The 19,694-nt window shown below is 44.4% G+C and overlaps 2 protein-coding genes across 2 annotated transcripts in view; both read right to left on the bottom strand.

Moving 5' to 3' along the window:
- LOC122619378 (protein O-mannosyl-transferase TMTC1) overlaps positions 1-9,480 on the bottom strand; it is a 43,007-nt gene extending 33,527 nt beyond the window's left edge. Inside the window, exons 1-2 of the mRNA XM_043796283.1 lie at positions 9,084-9,480; positions 2,972-3,266 (exon numbers count right to left, since the gene is read on the bottom strand). Of these exons, the coding sequence (XP_043652218.1) occupies positions 2,972-2,988 (17 nt within the window). The 5' untranslated portion in view covers positions 2,989-3,266; positions 9,084-9,480. The remainder of the gene's footprint in view (positions 1-2,971; positions 3,267-9,083) is intronic.
- A 5,601-nt stretch (positions 9,481-15,081) lies between these two features.
- LOC122611827 (gustatory receptor 23a) lies at positions 15,082-17,457 on the bottom strand. The gene is made up of 3 exons (XM_043785166.1): positions 16,585-17,457; positions 15,226-15,384; positions 15,082-15,165 (listed from the first exon to the last, which is right to left on the bottom strand). The coding sequence occupies exons 1-3, from the start codon at positions 17,455-17,457 to the stop codon at positions 15,082-15,084; spliced, it is 1,116 nt and encodes a 371-aa protein (XP_043641101.1).
- Positions 17,458-19,694: the final 2,237 nt, after the last annotated feature.

Below are 19,694 nucleotides of genomic sequence, written 5' to 3'. Positions count from 1 at the left end.
GAAAAATGTTGCTCACGTACAAAGGAAATGAAATGAAATGAATTTCTGAGCCGTCCCTCACTTTGCTCGCTAGTTATCTGGCTTCGTTTGGTCGCTGCTCCCGCATTTTCCGCTCTTTTTCTTTTTTTCTTTTTTTACATTTTTTTTTTTCATATTTTTTCATATTTTTTTTGCTGCCGGAGAATATGCAGCTGGAGCGCGGTAGCGCTGGGAAATTTATGCTGATCATTCATAATGTCAAAGACGCGCCAAAGGATAAGGGGCTGTGCCGCAGGACCTCGGACTAGGCTCGACCTCGGTGGCGAGAATGAATGGCCCAGGTCAGGGCAGGACCACTGATAGCTTGGCCCACAAACGCTGTGCTTCTGGGTTAGCTTCCCAAATTTGGTTAGCTCCCCCACAGCCAACGTTGCGTATGAGCAACTTCTCTTTTGTGTCCACACTGCGTATGTTGAATTTTTCGTTTCGCGTGTGTAACACTTTACATTTAAATTTCTGTTGATAAATTCAATTTAATGTATAGTTTTTACCAAAGTAGATGCTCGGATTTTGCCAAAGTTGAATGCATCCGCACAGGGTTAAAATCCACTTTTACTGGTTCACCATCTGCGCTCCGCTCTCGGGGACTTCTAATCATCACCGCATTATCATCCTAATGGCAAGGGGAAAATCAGGAGAAAAGCAAAAGTGAGTTTCCATTTATGGCTAAACAAATGGCAGGAGCTGCATGGCCCCAGCTTCTGGCCAAATTATTTATATGGAAAGCGAGTACTGTCGCCGAGTCGGGGGAAATCAGCTAAGCAATGGGAAAGCAAAGCAAAACTGAGCAGAGCAACACAAAAAACCGTGCACAATAAGAAGGGAAAATCAATTTCCGCTTTCGAAATAATTCCAAAGCCATACAAAAGCCGGGGGATCCAAAGCCGAGGCTGAGCTGCGACTAAAGCCAAAAGGAGCAGAGATGAACGCAAAAAAGTTGCCATTATCCTGTGCGGCAGCGGCAGTGGCAGCGGCAGCGAGATAAGATATTTGCACAAGAATGGCATTCAGTTGATAAAATCCGATTTGAAAATGAGCGAATGCCTGGCAATGAGCAAGACGCGCGGTCCATGGAAGCCCAGGATGAAAAAAAAGAATCGAAGGACTCGGAAACAGGACTCGAGCCGAGCTGAAACACAGAGCAAAAGCAAGGCAAAGCAAAGCGAAGCGAGGCGACCGGTTGGGATAACAATTTTATAAATAAATATTTGTGCGGGCGAGTCCTTCGTTGCGTCTCGCTTTTGAACTCAACTATCGGGCGATAAATCATTTGAAGTCTCCAACACCATTGGCCCGGTGACAATCTCTGCCGGACGGACGTACTCCCTCCATCTTCCAGCTTCCAGCTGCCAGCTTCCGCCTTCCGCCTTCCCGGACCCGTTCCTTACGCACTTTTGGGCCCGTAAATCTGTGCCGTAGAGGAAGACAAAACAGGAGGCAAAAAAAAGGAGAGAAAAAAGGAAAGGAAAGGAGGGAACTGTTCAAGTAGAGAAACGGAAGCGTGTCTCCGTCTGATAGCCTCAATGACTTCCGTTCCTGGCGTTTAATGCTTTTTAATGAGTTGCTCCTGCAAATGTTTGAGGACATCGACAAGGACATCGATGTGGATGTGTACATGGACATGCACAGCTTAATCGATTTCATTGTCGGCTAGCCGAGGAGGTCGCAGGTCAGGAAATTGCTCAAGTTCCCCCGAAACGCTTAAACTTTAATTTGGTTCCACAATTTATAGCATACCTTTTGGGGCAGTTTATGGCGTTCGAAATTCGCATGGGTTCATTGTCAAAAGATATGATTATGAGTTGTAAAATGCTGCTTGAGTTAAACTTAAATTGGGTTTTTAAAATAAGATTTTCTTACACTAAATATTAATTGTTAAGACTGATCCAAGCAGCCATCTCTACAGTTTTTAGAATTTTTAGACTGAGCCAAGCTGAAATCTTTAAAGATTCCATTTGAATGCAAATATTTTGTTCAGTGAATCTGACTTCGAGATTGATGGCCTCGTGTCCTTGCCCTGTGATGCCCGATTTGAGTATTGTGTCCAAATCGCTTTCGGACGACAGTTTAGAGTTCGATTGGCCCGGCTGGAACTTGAATCCACTCTGATTACTTATGCCGGTCAGGTACATAGGTCCTGTAAAAAGATTGTCTCCAGCGTCCCGTTTCGTTTGCGTTGCGGTGATGTCCTGGAACTGGTTTTCAGTCAGAGGACTTGATTTGTTGGCTTGGCCTTAAAGTGGGGCTTTAATTTGTTTTTGGTTGGCTATTTGCGATTTGCTCAGAGCGCGGCCATATGTCTTGGTTGCCAGGCAGCGGCAGCAAGTTGAATGCCTCGGGCCGCGGGTGCTTGGCTTCCGTCCTGTGTCCTGGACTCCACTCCACTCCACTACAGTCCATCCACTGCCTTGACAAATGAGTGGCCCAAAGGTCGTTGCCAGGGTCGCTGTGTTGTTTTTTTGATTATTTGTTTATGCGTTGCCCGTCCGCCGTTCTGGTCTATTGAAAAATCTTTCCTTTTGGGCGGCGGGGGAAACGTAAAACGCGAAACGCGAAACGCAGAAGAAGGAGCAAGTAATGCAGGAAGATAAACAAGTAGCCGCAAATGGCCAGGACGACGGCTTCTGACCAGCACCACTGCGTCCTCTTGCTAACAAATTGTGGGCAATATTTTCATTTCATCAGGAGTGTCCTTGGAGCGCCTTGGGGCTACTTCCTCCCATCGTCACAACCCCCTGGCCATCGAGTTGGCAACTTTATTGCATTATTGAAAAACTTGTCAAAATATTTTGAATGTGTAGAAAAGCTCTTGGCTCTTATTAAATTTACCACCCCCCTGCTCAGCACACATAATTGTATGAAAATATTGTATTTCAAGAGGAGCATATCTCTTATTATTCTTATTATTATTGTGTTTATTTTCAGAACTTACCTCTTGGGAGTGTGCATTTTTAAGCGACTGGCTTTGTGTGGCTCCGGTGATTGGAATTGCTCATGGTTTAATTAACGCAAATGGCAGTATTAAACTTTTATGAATATCATATTTTATGCAAGTAAGGAATTTTAACAGCAACAACAACAGGCGGATGGACGGCCGATGCTTTTTTGCGAACTCATGTTTTGCCATCAAGTGTATTCGTTGTGGTTTAATTAAAATGCTGTTGATCCTTGCTAGATTCGCACGTGTGTGTATGAGTGTGTGTGTGTGTTTTTTTTTGCCGTTGGAACTGCAAGGAAAATGTGAAATATTTATTTATTAAATATTATGTTTTTGATGCATAGAAGTGTTTTTATAATGTGTGGCTTCGCTGAAGCCGACTGCGTTCGCTCAGCTGCACAATTAATTTATTAAATTGCATACAAATTTCTAATAAAATGTGTGTACTACTTCGCAACTTAGACAGTCCATGGAGTATTGCAAAAATATCAAAATATCTTTACTCCTTTTGTGCATTGCATGAAATTCTAGATTCTATTCAGGCCAAGAAAAGGTGGTTATCCTTGCTGATTCCCATTACAGGTTGGTTTCCCATTGCCGTGCCACTGTCCAGCAGCAGCACAGCATCTAATTGATGGCCAAACGGGAAGGATCCTTTGGCCAGGACCTCTCTTGGCATGCCTGCAGCGGTGTAAAGTGAACCAGGATGAGCCAGTTGCTGGCGGGGCCACGTTTTATTTTGCAGAAATAATGAAGCTCATGCTGGGGAATAATGGGTACATATTGATGGAATTTAATACGTCGAGAAAAGCTCAATTTGCTCGCTGGCTAAGCGGGCTGCGTGGCTGCGTTGCTGCAGCGCCATTCGCATCAAATTTCCAATTAAACAACAAATTCTAATTTATATTGCGCCAGCTGCCCCGCTTTTGTTTCGTTTCGTATTGTTTTGTTTGGCTTTGTATCTAATTCATAGTAAATTATTTCGGGGGTAATTATTTTGCGGCTGGCTATTAAATATCTCTGACATGCCATGCCGCTGTTTGTTTGATGTCGGACAATTGTTTTCGATTCATTAGTACTGAAATTCGCTTCTCTACTCTTCTCTCTTTCGCAGTTACCCACTTTCCACTTTCCACTTTCGCTGGCGCATATTTAGTGGCATCCATTGTGCAGTGTGGCGGCACGTAATTGAAAATGTGCTGCCTAATTAGTAAAAGGATTTCAGCCGCATTTAATCCCCATCCCCCTCCCCCCGCGTTTTCCTGTTTTCCTGTGTAAATCAATAGCCGTCGTGGATGTCAGCACTGTCAGGATGCCAACCGCCAAAATGTACATACATACATATATGCACACAGTGTCTATTGTGTGAAAATGCGCATATGGCATTTAAATGTCGCAGTCAACAGCACAAAGGACTCATTTTAAAATTGAAAATCGAAACTCGAAACTCGAAGGAGCAGACTAGACTAGAGAGCTGCCCTCTTTGGCTTTCTTACTTAACAATTCCAACTAATTTATGATAATAAACCATACTATTTCTAGGAAAGTTCCAAGGGTTCTATTTCTAATTGATGTATAATTGCTCAATACATGACTTGGTTCAGCTGTATTTTAGTAATTATACAGGGTACTTTGAAGTCCGTTTCCATTGCAAGAAAAGCATTCTTATAGAGACCTTGGCAAGCCCAGCAGTCGAGCGAGTGTCACGCACATTTTCACCCTCCCAATTTGGCACCCATTTCAATGGCAATTTCTATGCGCATTTTTCTATTATTTATTGTTTTTATTCAGCTTCGAGTGAAATGGAGTTTTTGGGGTTTGGGGTTTTTGGAGTTTGGGGTTTTGGGGCTTGGCGTGCTGACAGTTGCCATTGAATTCGCGTTTGGAGGCGCCAAGGAAATTAGCCGCGTTTTTATGCCATTTGCATGCAGTGCGGAATGATGATATCAAATGATATTCATTTATATATGCGCATGTGTATCGGCAGTGCAATAATAATTCCCGCTGATTTGCAATAATAACATTACCGCCTGACGCATAAATTATGCTTAGAACGAGCGCAAACCAATTGGCAAAAACACATTTTCGATTTCTGGAAATATTATCAAGACTAAAACTGGTGGAAATGTGTTGTTTCTGGTCGAGAGCGAAATGATGAGAAATATTTTTGTTATAAACTGGATTCCTGCGAAGCAATTGAATTCGATTTGCGAGCAACCCTAACATTTTTGCGGCTGCGACGGCGATAAGTCAATTTCCGTATCGAGTCGATCGAAGGAAAAGCAATTAAATGGCCAGTGATGTGGGAAAATGTTCTTTAAATTGAAAATCATAATTATTCATGACGATGGGGGGGAGGGAGGTAGTGCTCTATACAAGTGGAGCAATGACTATACTGTTTGGCGAGCTCTTAAATATAAAACATTTAACGCGCTCCTTTGTTGATGCCGCGACTCATTCGCTTCATTTGTTGGCTGTTGGCTGTTTGGTTGTTGCTTGTTCGTTGTTGCTTCTTGTTCGTTGTTGCTTGTTGCCGCATAAAGCCTGTATGGATATGGGGAAGTATGGTCGCGTATCCGTCGAGCCCATTGTGAGCGGTTTTTCCATCATATTGGCTCTGCTTTTTGTTTTCCTCCTGCACTTTTCCCCCCACCCATTGAAAGCAGTAATGAAGTTCTCTTCTCACAAGCGGATCGTTTCGCTCCGCTGTTGTTTTTATTCGGTTTCATATTCTTTTTATATCGAAGCACGTTAAATTTTATTGCAATTGTTATGCGCTCACATCTTCGCTGCGATGCGTTTGCGCTGCGCTGCGTTGTGGTGGCGTTTTATATTTAATAAATTTAAATCACTTTATATGCGAGTTTTATGTGCGTTAATAATGCGAATCGCCCAACTGCCTGCGTTTCAGCATTCATTTCCCCCCTTTCCCCCTTCTTTTTTTATGTACAAAAAGCTGAAATTTCAAAAGCAATTTATTCCGCGCAGTATAACCAATACAATATGGACATAAACTAGCCGTCGTCGTTTATGTGCGCTGTGCAGGATATTAATGATGAGTTTGGTAGCCGTTTTAAGTAAGTCAGCAGGATCAGGACTCGAAGAGCAGAATGCGTAACGCGCGAAATTAGTGAATTTGCATTTATTTATGATAGTAATTGCAGGGTTACTTTATACCAAAAGTCTTAAATATTTGCTCTATTTCAATGTGCGTATGCAAAATGTGTAAGCATATAAATTTCCAATATATTTAACCCCCTTTTTCGGGCGCATTCCAGCAGCTCACTCTTTCAATTTCAGCTACGCAGAAGGACTCGTCGCAAGAAGGACTCATTGCGAAGTACATCTGTATATGTGCGCTACAGCTGGCTGAAATTGTTGCACACTCGAGCATGTGTGTGTGTGTGGGTTTTTGAAAAAGGAACTTTGTCTGTTTTGACCGCACCATCCAACTCCTCGGCTGCTCTTCTGGCCAACTTGCAGCGAAGTTTGTGCAGTTTTCGCCACATTTTCTGTACTTTTTTTTTGTATTATTTTGCCGGGCGTCCTTTGGCGTGCACTTGGGATGTCAACACATCGACATAACGACACATTCGTCCAATTTACACACAGGCGGTGGCGCAAGGACTCCAGCAAGGACTCGAGCAAGGACTCCGGCGGCAGACAAGCAGCAAACTTGAACTTTTGCGGCCAGCCAGATGTTGAGACTTGCATTTACATTTTCCACAGTTCTTCGCACATATGTATCTATGTACATATATATGTCGCCATTTATATATATATATTTATATATACATCAAAGCGCCCACGACCACAACATTTTTGGCAACCGCGCGCACTCTAATTACATGTTGAGCGTTGCGGCGAGGGGGGGATTGGAAAAGCCGGAAAATGGCGGGGGGGAAAACTCAAACTCACAAACTGAAAACTCGGCTTGAGCATGCGTTGTGGTTTTCCATTTGCATTCGCTCGGCGGAACTTCGTCCCGGAGTTTTAAGTGAATGGGAATTTCTTGGCCTGGCCACTTCTTCTTTCCTGCAGCCGAGGATAATTAAATTGGGCACAAGTACCAGCTCTGCACACATACTCTGCCATATCTACTTCTATATTTTATTTATGATTGCTTCAGGCTCTGCCTTTTGGCCTTTTAGTATTTTGGCCCTTGTCACTGGCCCTCGAGATAATTCCAGCAGGCGAAATTCTCCGTTCACGGTTTAGTGAGCAACAACAATTTTGCTGCCATGAATGCATTTTGCCAGGCAGCATTTCCCATCCGCTTGTTTTGGCTTTTCTTCAGCTAAACTTTTTGGGGGGCGGTCGGTTGGGGGGGTGGTGGAAAATCATTTATCAATGTCAGAGAACGCAGAACATTCTCTCTCCGCACGAGAGAACTTGTGTATGGCGGCAGATTGCGACGGCCTCTGATATTGGGTGGGTTCTATGGGTGGTTGGGTGGTTCTATGGGTGGTTGGGTGGTGCAGTGCCTGCAAGTGCGTGAAACAAGTTGGCGAAACTTCAGACTTTGTTGCGCAAAAGTGCTCAAGTGATTTTGAAAATTATGCACACGCATTAATGCATCGCCCGCCATCGCAGACATGTTCGAAACTTTTTATCAAAATTGCAGTCCACGAGCAACAAAAGTGCATCACACTCTTGTATCGGTTGCGCCAAACTTTGCCATTCTTCATGGCATACAGAACAACACAGAAATTGCAGCTATTTAGACTGTGGAAATCATACGCAAACTAACAAAGAGTAATACCATATACCATAAGAATAAGAAAAGCAGTTGGCAAAATCACCATTAAGTGTTCTATGAATATGGCAAGCCACGTAATTGAGGGGCATCAAATCGCTTCTGGGATTCAAACAATATCCGACTGTATATGCCTGCTGCGAATGAGGCGTGGCTTTGTCTTTGGCTTATGGCAGAAACTTTAGCACTTAGTGCCTTTGGAAAGCCCAATCCCAATCCCACTCCCACTCCCAATTCCACTCCCACTCCCATTCCAGCTGCCAAGCGGTCGAGCGAGTGTTCTAATCCTCTGGCCGCCACTTGTTTGCTGGCGAAACAAGTTTGCACTCAAAACTCGTAAATAATGGATGGAAAAAAGCGCAACCGCACCATTCATAATGGAAAAAGTTGCCCGGCCACTTGAAACTATTGCACAAGCCCCTAGCTGGCCGAGCTGGAAAGGATTCAGATGGGCTCCTCCTCCTCCACGGATGCATTACAGTCCGGGGATGCTGGCGATGTTGGGGGATCCTAGGGATGCTGGAGATGCAGGCGGTGCAGTGCCAGCCGCCGGCGTTATTGTCATGTGTACAGTAAAAATAACAAATAACAAACAGCAAGCAGCAAGACTGCCAAGGAGCAGGTCCTGCGTCAGAGGTGCTGTCTCCGCTGTTTTCACGCCAAAATAAAAAGTTGACTAACAGGATATAAAGCAGTTTGGTGCTAAAAACTGTCAGTTCATAAGGAAAATTTAAATTTACTTTTACTAATTAATTATTACATATTTAAAATAAACTATAATACTAGTGCAAAACCCCTTTTCTTCAAGCTCTTAACAATTTAATAGGAAATAGTTTAATAGCCGATTTGAAGCTGAGTTTTGAGCTCAGAGCAGCACTGGCTGGGGTATTGCAATGCCCGTGGAGGCTGTGGCCTTGGTGCGGTTTCCAGGATTCGGGCGTGGAAGTGGAAGTAGTGGCGCCGGAAGTGGAGGCACACCACCCACACCAAGATGGCCAACAACGCCCACGTGGCTTGTGTTTGGAAGCCAAGGTTATAGTCACATTTTTAATATGCTGTCTGTTCCGCTGCTGGACGTTGTTTATGATGCGCATATCCAATGTGGTATATAGGTATATATATGGGTATAGTTATAGGTATAGTCCTGGACTTTAAATTCCACAGGATGTGCGGAGGAGAAAGTCAGCGAGCTTTAACTTTGAATTTGCCTTATGGAAAGTGTGTGAAATGTGTTTGGCTTCCCAGGAAAAGCAGGCAATAAATTGGGATATTTATGCACTCAACTGCTATAATTGAATTATGTTTTTAGCTAACAAACGTATTGATTTCCATGTGCAACTGGCGACTCACCTTCATCTCATTTACTTTCCGTTTCGAACTTGAAATTGCGGCATAAGTTGCATTAGTTGCATAAGTTATATTTTCACTTTAGTGGCTTGCATCTTGTGCGGATTTAATGCGACTTAATTTATGTTGCAGCATGTTCCACACACATCGCCATTGGCATAGGCTGTTTTCCACAGCGGGCGGAAAATCACCACCACCACAAACTCGAACTCGAACACTCGTAAATTCGTAAATTCGTAAACTCGTGAAACAAGCCGGCGAATACCGATAACTGTTAACCGAACGAGCGACGTGGCGTCCACCACGCGATTCGAGTGCAGCAGGCAGACTAAACTCACCAGCAGCGGCGCAGCAGCGAGTGAGCTCTCCGTACAGCTGCCCATGTACCACATGCTGTATGTTAAATATTCTTTTCCGTGTACGACTCGCTGCAGTAGCGCTTGTGTGTTCGGCTGTGGTGACTTTGATAACGCACTGCGCAGACGCGCGCCTTTCCGCTGTTAATGTGCAGAGTTCTCTCTCTCTCCGAGAAACTGTGAAATGTTATGTTAGTGCTGTTTTTCAATGCCAGTTATTATCCGCTGTCATAACAGCCAGTCCCCGCTTGCTATAATGCTGTTAACCAGTTACTCCACTACTGCTAATGTCATGTTAGTTTTGAAAATTATGTCATATATAAAAAGGATTTCTACATAAAAATATATATGAAAAGTAAGTGTGGGAATAATTTGTTAATATGCACATATATATAAGAACAACTTCATTAAAAATACCTCTAAATTACAGATTTAGCTCTTTTCAGCGAAGTTTCGCCTGGCTTCCTAATAAGCTTATAGGTTTATTCGTTTTAAGACCGCACATTGGCATAAATTTATAAATCTGGATTACAAACTAGTAGTAGTTCCCAGTTCCCAGCGTGCTGTTAATCCAGCCCACATAATCTCCATCCCACGTTAAATTGCAATTCTGAAGTTCTGGGGGAACAATGAAAAAGATAATGCGAATGCCAAATTGGATTCAATTAAATTAATTTGCATTTGTGGCATTTTAATGGGCACACTCGCATATGCAGCTCACAGTGCCGCGGAAGACGGAAATGAAGTTTGATAAGTAAGTGCCTCAAATTATGTGAAACCCAATTAGTTGGGCAAGAAAAATAAAACGGCGAAGCGAAACTACCATTTCAGATGCCGACAGTCGTCAGTTTTCAGTGCTGTTCGCCTGGCATTTGCGTTTTCAATTTTCCCGCATCCTCGGGATCTATTACACTTGGGCTTTACATAATGCAACAGCTGGCTGGCGAACTGAACCAACCACCCAACCACCCAAACCACCCAAACCACCCAACCACCCAACCACCCAACTCAGCCGATGCGACTAACCGAAAAGCGCTGGCTCTTATGAAGTTCAACAAATTATTGTGAATGGCTTTTTTTTGGTTTTTTGTTTTTGTTTTTTGTTTTTCGGGGTTGATTTGTATGCAGCGCTAAAAGCTTGAAAAATGTTTCACCCGCACGTGTTTCCTGCGCTTTGATAGAAAAACTCGCACACACCCGCAGACACACACACATTCGAGACACATTATATAAATAAAATGGGAGAGGAAAAGCACAACAATGAAATGCCAGCCAGGCTGCTGGGGGGTTGTAGTATGCTGGGTGGGGGTGGTATCCCGTGGGTGGAGTTGGGTGGCTGGCTGCCAGCGACAGTCACATTACAATCTCGGGCATGGCGGCAAGTGGTTTTCGCTGGCGGATTGAAGGACCCTCATCCCCGGAAGGTGACAGTTTTGGAGCGGGAGCCAAAAAATTGGGGCCATTTTTATACTCATACTGGTTGTTGCGGAGTATTTGGCAGCTAGAAACGTAAATTGAAATCTGAATGGATGGATGAGGGGTCAATCTAACCGAGGTCAAGTTAATACAAAGTCGAATTATAGTTATCAGTTATAACTGATTTTGGTACCTACTCCGTATATGTTAATAAATCGTATGGAAAAGCGAGATAACCCTTGAAACGGGGCCACTTACAGGTCATTCAGTATTCGTTGCTCCATAAAATCCCTATAAAATGCCATTGTTGTGGCAAGGATTTGATGGCTAGCAGGGACATTACAACTCTAATGAACGACTGGGCCAGGCCATAGCCAACTGATTTTTATGTTTGGAATACGGAATCCCTGCTCCCATGTGGAGGGCAGGGAATAAGTACATGGCCAGATCCTTGCTTCCCTTACCGGCTTACTGGCAACTTTGCAGATTTCCCCGGCTGACGGGCTGCATTTGCTCCAAATTGAATCCTGCGAGAAGCGAGAATGCGCGAGACAAACATCTAAATTGTCAACGTAATGCGACAAAATATTGAAGTCAGCAGGTAAAGCCACCTGACACATCCTAGCCATCCGCCAGTATCCCACTTTTCCGCAGTTCTCCCCAGTTTTCTCCAGTTTTCTCTGCAGTTTCCCTGTGTCCCTGTGTCCCAATCCCAGTGCGACTCAATCCAGTTGGCGGATCGGGATCGGGAACGGGAACTGCCAGGCACGAATTCAATTTCGCGTCCACAGATGCCATTCACCTTCGGCACGTACGACTATCAACGTCAACAAGTTACCAGTGGGTGGAAGGTGGGTGGTGCTAGGTGAATGGGCGGCGTCTGCGATGGGGGCGTGGCAAACTAAAGTGGAAAACAGCAGTCAGACAATACAATTGCTTCCTTGACTGCAACCGAGAGAGAGAGGCGACGACTTACCAAGACATCTCCAGTGCACCTGACATTTTATACTGAATTATTTATTTAGTTTTTCCTCCGTTTTCCGCCCTCTCACTTCCCATTTCCCACGCGCTCATTATACTCCTTTGTCCGCGAGGACTTTTCCATTTTCATGGGGGTAAACAAGTATCACTGGCCGGTGCTTGAGCATACCCAGCATACCCAGTAATTAAGTGCATATACCCGATCGTAGCCACCTCTTTGATTACCTCTGAGATTCTCGCAGCGCAAAAGGTTCAAAATTAAATATGACTGTGAAATATTTTCAATTTGTGGACACGAAAAAAGTTTCCGTTCGCCAAGATGCCCAAGGAGTATATAGTATACACTTTGTTACTTCGCTTACTTTGCTTACCCGTGGGAAATTTGCTAACGGAAAATAAAAGTTTCTGGTCAAGTGAGTGCCAAAGTTTTAAGTGACGCACTTTTTCACCCCAAAAACGAAGGAAACCACCCACTACTTTGCGCCTTTTCCTTGTGGAAAATCTGCCCGAGTTGGGAGATTACTTTTGTCGTTCGAATTTGGCAGAGTGGAATTTTATTAGGCCTGACTTATGGGCCATGTGTAGTACATTTATACTCGTACCATGTATGACAACAAATTCGAGTGGCTCTTGATTAAATTCTTCATCTGGGAGTGGAGTTGCCAAAGAACATTAGTCTGCGAAATGATTGGGATTGCAGATGGGAGTGACTTGGGGGTATAAAAGTTACTTTGAAATAAGTGTTAAACCTTGACATATAATATTAATTGTTTCTATAACAAGTTGTCGTAAGTATGAATATGATCTTAATCAGGTTAGTGGGTTTTTCAACAAATAGCCACCTTTTTTGAAGCTCAAACACTACTGAGTTTGCCTGGAATCACAGCCCAATTACCATTTTCAAAATTCAAGCAGATATAGCCACAAATTGTGTGGGGAACTGATTTCTCTTGGCCTTGCTAATGATAAGGCCACAGGCCATTCGATGCACAAAACCTGGCTTTCCTCTCAAATTGAATCCGATTTCGAGTGAATTTTTTCATGCTGGCAATCCCAGTGCTGCTCTGCCGAGAAAGATGAATCGGGACTCCGAGATTCAGAGATTCGGAGCCATAAACAAATTCGTAATTGCCATGTAATGCCTTGTGTTGACAGGACTCGACAACTAGATAAGGTCCTGGGCTCAGCCAGCTGAATGGGTGGTGAGTGGGTGGTGAATGGGGGGCAGACTGGAATTAGCATAAAACTTCAATTTCGCTTTCACACACTGTGTCCGATGCAGAAAATGGGGGGAAAAGCATATTTTGCAGCCAGCCAACAAATCGCAATAGATTGCCAGCTATAAAACAAAGGCCTGAATTATGCAAATGGCTATAAAATGGGGCATGCGGCGTGGGGCATGTGGCATGGGGTGGCAAAACCACACACTTTAACCCAATACGGAACACTCTGCATTAATTAGTAATTTATTCCAACTTTCTGAGCTCGGCACACACAAATGCTCTCTGTAAGTATGGACAACCGAGCCTCGTACGTGGAGTGTAAATGAACTTTTGTTCATTTGACTAATTCAATTTCGAAAGTTCTGTCCGTTCGAAATTTTATGAATATTTAAAAACTTTACCCCCGAAAATGATTCCCCTCCTGTTGGAAGGGAAAGACAAAGCCTCCTTCAAATTGGGAATTCATCAAAAAAGTTGAACAGTTCGCAAAGTGGATAAAATATTCATGCATGCAAGTTTCTATTAGTCCCAAAAGTTGGATTGGCTAATAATTCACTAAAAACCAATTAGCATTCTCCCCCGCAAGCAAAACTTAAACGGCCATTGTAAAAGCGCTTAGATTGGGTTTTGAAGGTAAGAATTTTGTCAAAAAAGCCTTTGTCAAGTATAGCAAAATATACTGTAAAAAATATATTGTAACAAGCAATGCTGGCTGAACTAGCAGCTGCTGACAAAGAAATATGATGCTAAACCAATCCAGATCTCTCTTAGTCCTTCCTCCCAGGATAACCATTCAGGCTGGCTCATGGATTTCATTCTGGAAGCTGAGCTCACTGGATCTCACCTTCTGCGATCTGCAGACGCTAGTGAAGAGCAGGCACTTCCTGCAAATGAAACTCGACGTAACCATGTCCTTATCCTGCGTGTATCAGATGGGTTCTTCAAGCGCTGACCAACTGCCTATTCATCAAGGGCTGAAAGGCACTTCCCGGCCAACGATTCAGATAGTTGGCTCATAAGTTAGGATTAATCACATTATGCATTAGTTTTTATTCTAATACATATCAGTAGAGCTGTGCACTCACCTCAGTTTTAGTTGCTGTGCATAAATGACGAGTCATCTTGGCCAAATTAGAGATGGGTTAGCTGGGAAATGTGACTAGGGATAGTTTTGTACTAATTCTAGTATTGGAAAAGAAAGGGCACTCTGCCTGCATAAATGGTAAGGTATATTCTGTAGTAGGAATTATATTTTTGAGCGGCAACAAGAGTACACGGTACAAGTGGTGCTAATCCAGGCGGCTCATAAATATGTATAAGCGACTCTGCCACAGTGGTTATATGCTAATTTGGGGCAGAAGTGGCGGCACAGTTACATCTTGAGCATCTGCTGGTGCGGTAAATAATATTTACATGGCCCGGCATTTGCATAGCTAACGACAAAAACTGCTCCTGCTACTAAGAGTAGATCCAGTTCCCGATCCCCATCCAGATCCTTGCGAATAACCCCGAGCAGTTCCAACACCAGTTTACACAAATTAATGCGAACTCGCACGTGTTAATTCAAGGATGTGCGGCTGTTTCAGCCCACTTCCACTCACACACTCACACTGCCAGTTTAGTTTTATCCTAGTCGCCTTGAATTTGCATATTAGAAAAAGTTTTCTGCTTGTGAAATGTCAGTTTAATATGCGTGAAGTAGTTCTACTGCCTCCTTTACATCCACATCCTCATCCTTCCTCATCCTTTCGACTTGTAAAATGCGCTTAAGAAAAACGAAGATAAAACTTTGCGCAATCTAACTTTCAGCCCCAGCCACGCCCAGCTCGTGGGCGGCATAAATAATTAGGGTTACACACTTATACATAGGAGCTGTGACAACTTATAGGATTCTTTGTGCCGAGTGAATGTGTGTTTCATAATTAAATCATTGAGCATTTAAATAGTTGCAAACTCAGCAGACTCTGTTGGGAAAAGAAACCAAGATTGTGGATTTTATTGCATTTACTATTATAAACTACATGCTCATTGGTTACTTCGCGTGGAGCTCCTTTCAGCAAACATGAACTGTATGAGAATGACCAGATATGTGACCACAGCTGCAAACATCTAAGTTATAAGTTATATAAGTTAATTGATTTATCTCTCAGTGTAGCTGGCTGTACTTACGCTGCAGAGCAGGTGCAGATTGAGGCTGAAGAAGTCCTTGGCGGTGACCACGAAACGCTGATGCAGTGTCTGCAGCGAAAACTCGCTCACCAAGTCATTGTATCGCTTGCTGCCCTGGGGCTTCACCAGCTTCGAGATAAGACAACCGATTTGGCGGCCCTGAAAAGATAAATATATTATGTTTTTAAGATACAGAACCATCCATAGATTCCTCACTAGATTGAAGCTCTGTTGGCAGTGCCAGCAAGCAGTGGCCATTTGCAGGGCCACGTTGAAAATGAACCCCCAGTTGGCCAGGATGGCATAAGTTCTCAGCGGTCTGGTTCTGATGTCCACGAACAGCCAATAGGAATTGCACACAAAGAGGGCGAAGTACACAATGATGATGGTCAGCAGGCTGCCACCGAAACTGCCATTAATCCGCACGAACAGCTGATGCAGCTCATTGTAGCGCCTTTTCAGGTCCTTGACCCTGTAAATCTGCTGATCGAAGAACAGCGGCTGCAGCTTCCGCTGTGGCCAGCGACTGGATAGTTCCCTGGCCAGGATCTGCAGCTGCAACTTCGTCTGGCGCACTCGTATGTTCACCTGCATGACCTCCAGGATGAAGGATATGATCTGCACCTGCAGCGCCAGGATGCTGGGCAGCATTTTCAGGTGATAGTTCCAGATGCGAAAGGGATATTCAGGCGCATTGGAGCAGACCAGATACTCCACACCCACAATGGGCACCAGCATCGCCAGTGCAGTGAAGGCCACCCAGGGATCGCTGTCCTCCAGCACCAGCACTTCGTCCAACTGATACTGATGCTGATCTTGATCCTGATGCTGATCCTGATCCTGATGCTGATCCTGTTGCTGATCCTGATCCTGTTGCTGATCCTGGACTTGGAAACCACTGATGAACGTGGTGATCACCATGAAGGCATGTGAGACGGTCTGGGAGAATGTGAGCATATGCCGCAGTGTGCAGTCCAAAGGACAGTCAAACGATTGGGCCAATATCACACTATGCGTCCATATGAATGCGAACCAGGTTAGCCAACTCAGAAAGCGTAGCCACAGTGCCAAACGCGACAGTCTGATGGATCTCAAGGAAAATGCCAATAAAATGAGCTGGAAAATCTTAAGGACCACGCGTGCGGTGGCTTGCACTCTTGTTGGTGGAAACATTGCTACTAAATGGGATTTAATTGGATGGAAATGCAGTAGACAAAGTGACAATCCATCATTGTCATCGTTCATTAACTGTGATTTGCCAGTTACTTAGCATTTAGCACTTAGCATTGTCCCGCCTGATTGATTGCTTTCAAATGAAAGCTGGTTTAATTGAAGTTTCCCTGACTTGATTTGACTTACATTTTCCGCACCTGAGTCGCCGTGCCAAAACAGAGTGGCAATGGGAGTGCCAAAGTCAATGCCAGTGGCTCCATTAAAGATGAGGGCACGCACAGTGCCGCCGTCGTACAGGCCCATGATCATCCAGTAGGCATTGGTCACGAACTGGAAGCTGGTCAGCAGGTGGAGACCCAGCATGCCCCATCCATAGCAATCGCTGAAGGTTTCGTAGCACTCGAAGATCCGCTCGTAGGCGCTGCGCAGCGTCTGCAGTTGCAGGCACTCGTGGACGCCGTAGGGCTGCCACAGATCATTGCCGCAGGCCAGGCACAGCAGGGAGCGGCGCAACTGGATGGATCTCTGGTTCAGGTCCATGACGTGCTGCACCAGTTGCACGTAGCGATAGCGCAGCAGCCACATCAGTGGCAAGGATATGCCAAACACAGGCGACACCGTCTGCCCAAAATTGGTCGCCAGTCTCACCAGATCGCAGGCAAACTGCACTCCAATCAGTGGCAATAGGTAGGCGGCATGGCGAGATCTGCCAAACATGCCAAGGCGCTGCAGCTGCAACTCCGTCTGCAGGCGCAGATCCTCCAGCTGGCCGTGCGTCCGCTGCTGCAGGACACTCTCCAGCAGGAGCGCCAGTCCCAGCACGGAGTTGCCCACGAACAGCACGGTGCCCACGGCATTGCCCACGCTCTCGATGGCCACCCACGAAAAGCTGATGGCCACCTCCAGCAAATACACAATGTAAGCTATCCAACAGCAGCGAATGGCCAGTGAAAGGAGCAGCCATCTCCACTGCGAAACTGGAGGAAGTGGCACCAGGCCCAGCAGGGAAAAGATCACTTGCAGGAAGCGGCGGGTCAGGCACTCCAGATGAAGACTCATGTTCCCTTTGCAAACTGAAACTGATTGGGCTTAATATTGCTTTACTCCATAACAAGCAGCTAGTTCATTGAAGCATTACTCTATAACAGACAGCTAGTTCATTGAATCATTACTTGCTAATTGAATCATGACTAGTCAGTTTGCTCGCAGTACTTTACACTTGACATTGATTCATGACATGTATATAGATTAGCTCTAATTACAGCTTGAAAGTTACTTATTTCCCCAGCACTTAATGTTGATAGATGTGTGAAAAGCTAAAGTCCTTCCTCGCAAACGCTCTCATTGTCGCTGATCAAGAACTGCAGAAATGTGATGGCATTGATGACGAGGTAAACGTAGATCTCAAAGACAAGTTCACGATCGCAAACGATCTTTCTGTTCCAGATAAAATTGCGAATGGGCAGAGATTGCTGCTGCAGCAGAAGAACCTGATGCTGTGGATGTGATGCTAGTATGAGTAAATAAAGCAAATGTTTTACCTATGCCAAGCTCACCTTGCAGCTGATAAGTCTGGCGAACTTTTGCAGGACTAAGTGGTCCTGCGGCAAGTGCAGCAGCTCCACGAGCAGGATGTTCTGGCAGAGCTGCGTTTGGCATTGGCTCAAGCGATCGTTGGCAATTCCCATGAGTAAGACCGCCAGCAGTGGATGCAAGCAGGTGCCCAGTTTTTTGAATATTAACAAGTAAACTCGATCAATCATCGGCTTTTCAGACAGCGCAAACAGGCAGTAGAAGGTGTAGGTGCTTTCGTGGGCGGTGTAGTAAATGCTGATGAACAGCATGGACGAGGTCCTCAACCAAGTCCTGGTTATACGAAAGTGAATAACTCCCATCTCTCTGTAGATATCAAAGACGGCTATTAACTTGCGACTCAACTCGTAACTGAGTTGTCCACAGTCTTTTGCATTTTGTATATAAGAAGTTAGGAAAGCATTTATGGCTTTTAAGCAGCTTAGCAGAACCAGTTGATACAGAAAGTAGCAGCAATAGTACAGCTCAAATATGATCACATTCACCGTGGGAAATCGCACTTTGATTATCACCTTGTCGTGCGGCGTATACTGCGCCGCTATATGATGCAAAGTAAGTAGAACTTTGATCACAAAACTAATAACAAGCGACTCATCATACCATATGTGTTCATTTGCAAAAGACCTCCTAACCAAGCGATTCATCTGGAGCACTCTATTACCCATAGATACAAACATCGAGTTGTAGGTGGAACTATGACTTAAAAGCAGCAGCCAGAAGGTGGATATGGTGGACATGACCACTTGGGACACCAAGTGCACACAGTAGTAGATGCCGTTCTCCGCCAGGTTTGCTGCATCTCCTTGCAAGAAGTAGTAGGTAATGCCAAAGCAGGCGAAAAGAAAGGGTATTTCCAGGCAGAGTAGAGCTGCTTTTAGGCACACGGTAAAAACTTTCCATTGCCAGCAGACGTGATGTTTCCTCAGCCTGCCAGTTTCTCTGACATAGCGAAAGGAGCCCAGATTGAAGAAACAACAAATGCCGTATATACATACGAAAGCACTCTTAATGAAATGTTTATAAATGTAACGAGTGCTCGGCATTCTCTGAACAACTGAATAGGGGAAACTGCGAGCCATGAGCTTAGATATCGCGCAATAATTGAGCTAATTAACACATTAATAAATGAATAAAGCACAAAGTCAATCGATTAATGTAAATGCAAATTAGCTAGCTGCGTTTGTGAATATATTCCGAAATAATCGCGGGATTAGAGCTGGCGGGCATTTGCCATTAACTAAATTAAACTGAAATCACAAAAAGGTTTCCCATTTTTTGTTTAACTCCACATGTGTTATTTTCGCTGTTTATTTGGTCACGTTCCAGACGAAAATCCATAATTGGCACTAAGCAATTTCTTCGCTGCACAACGAGTCATTCGCTATGCGCCATATGTGACATCGGAAAGTTGTGCCAATTTAATTTGACTTTGATCGCCAGCTGACGCAAATGTCGCCCATGATGACATGTCCCCCATCGTTATCCGGATATAACTTCTCTCTCTCTCACAGCAGGCGGGGAATCCCTTCATCGCTTGGAGGGCAAACATGTCTCATTGTGCTTATGGTTTATGGATTTCAATCAGGACAAGCTGTGACCAAAACGGCCAGCGGCAAATGCCATGTTATTGTAATTTAAATCGTTGATTTTTATGAAAATTTTATTAACAAATGAACGGTTTTTATCAACGCATCGACACTCTG

This window comes from Drosophila teissieri, chromosome 2L (assembly GCF_016746235.2).
Source record: "Drosophila teissieri strain GT53w chromosome 2L, Prin_Dtei_1.1, whole genome shotgun sequence".
NCBI classification, from domain to species: domain Eukaryota; kingdom Metazoa; phylum Arthropoda; class Insecta; order Diptera; family Drosophilidae; genus Drosophila; species Drosophila teissieri.
This window is presented reverse-complemented; position numbering and strand designations above follow the sequence as displayed.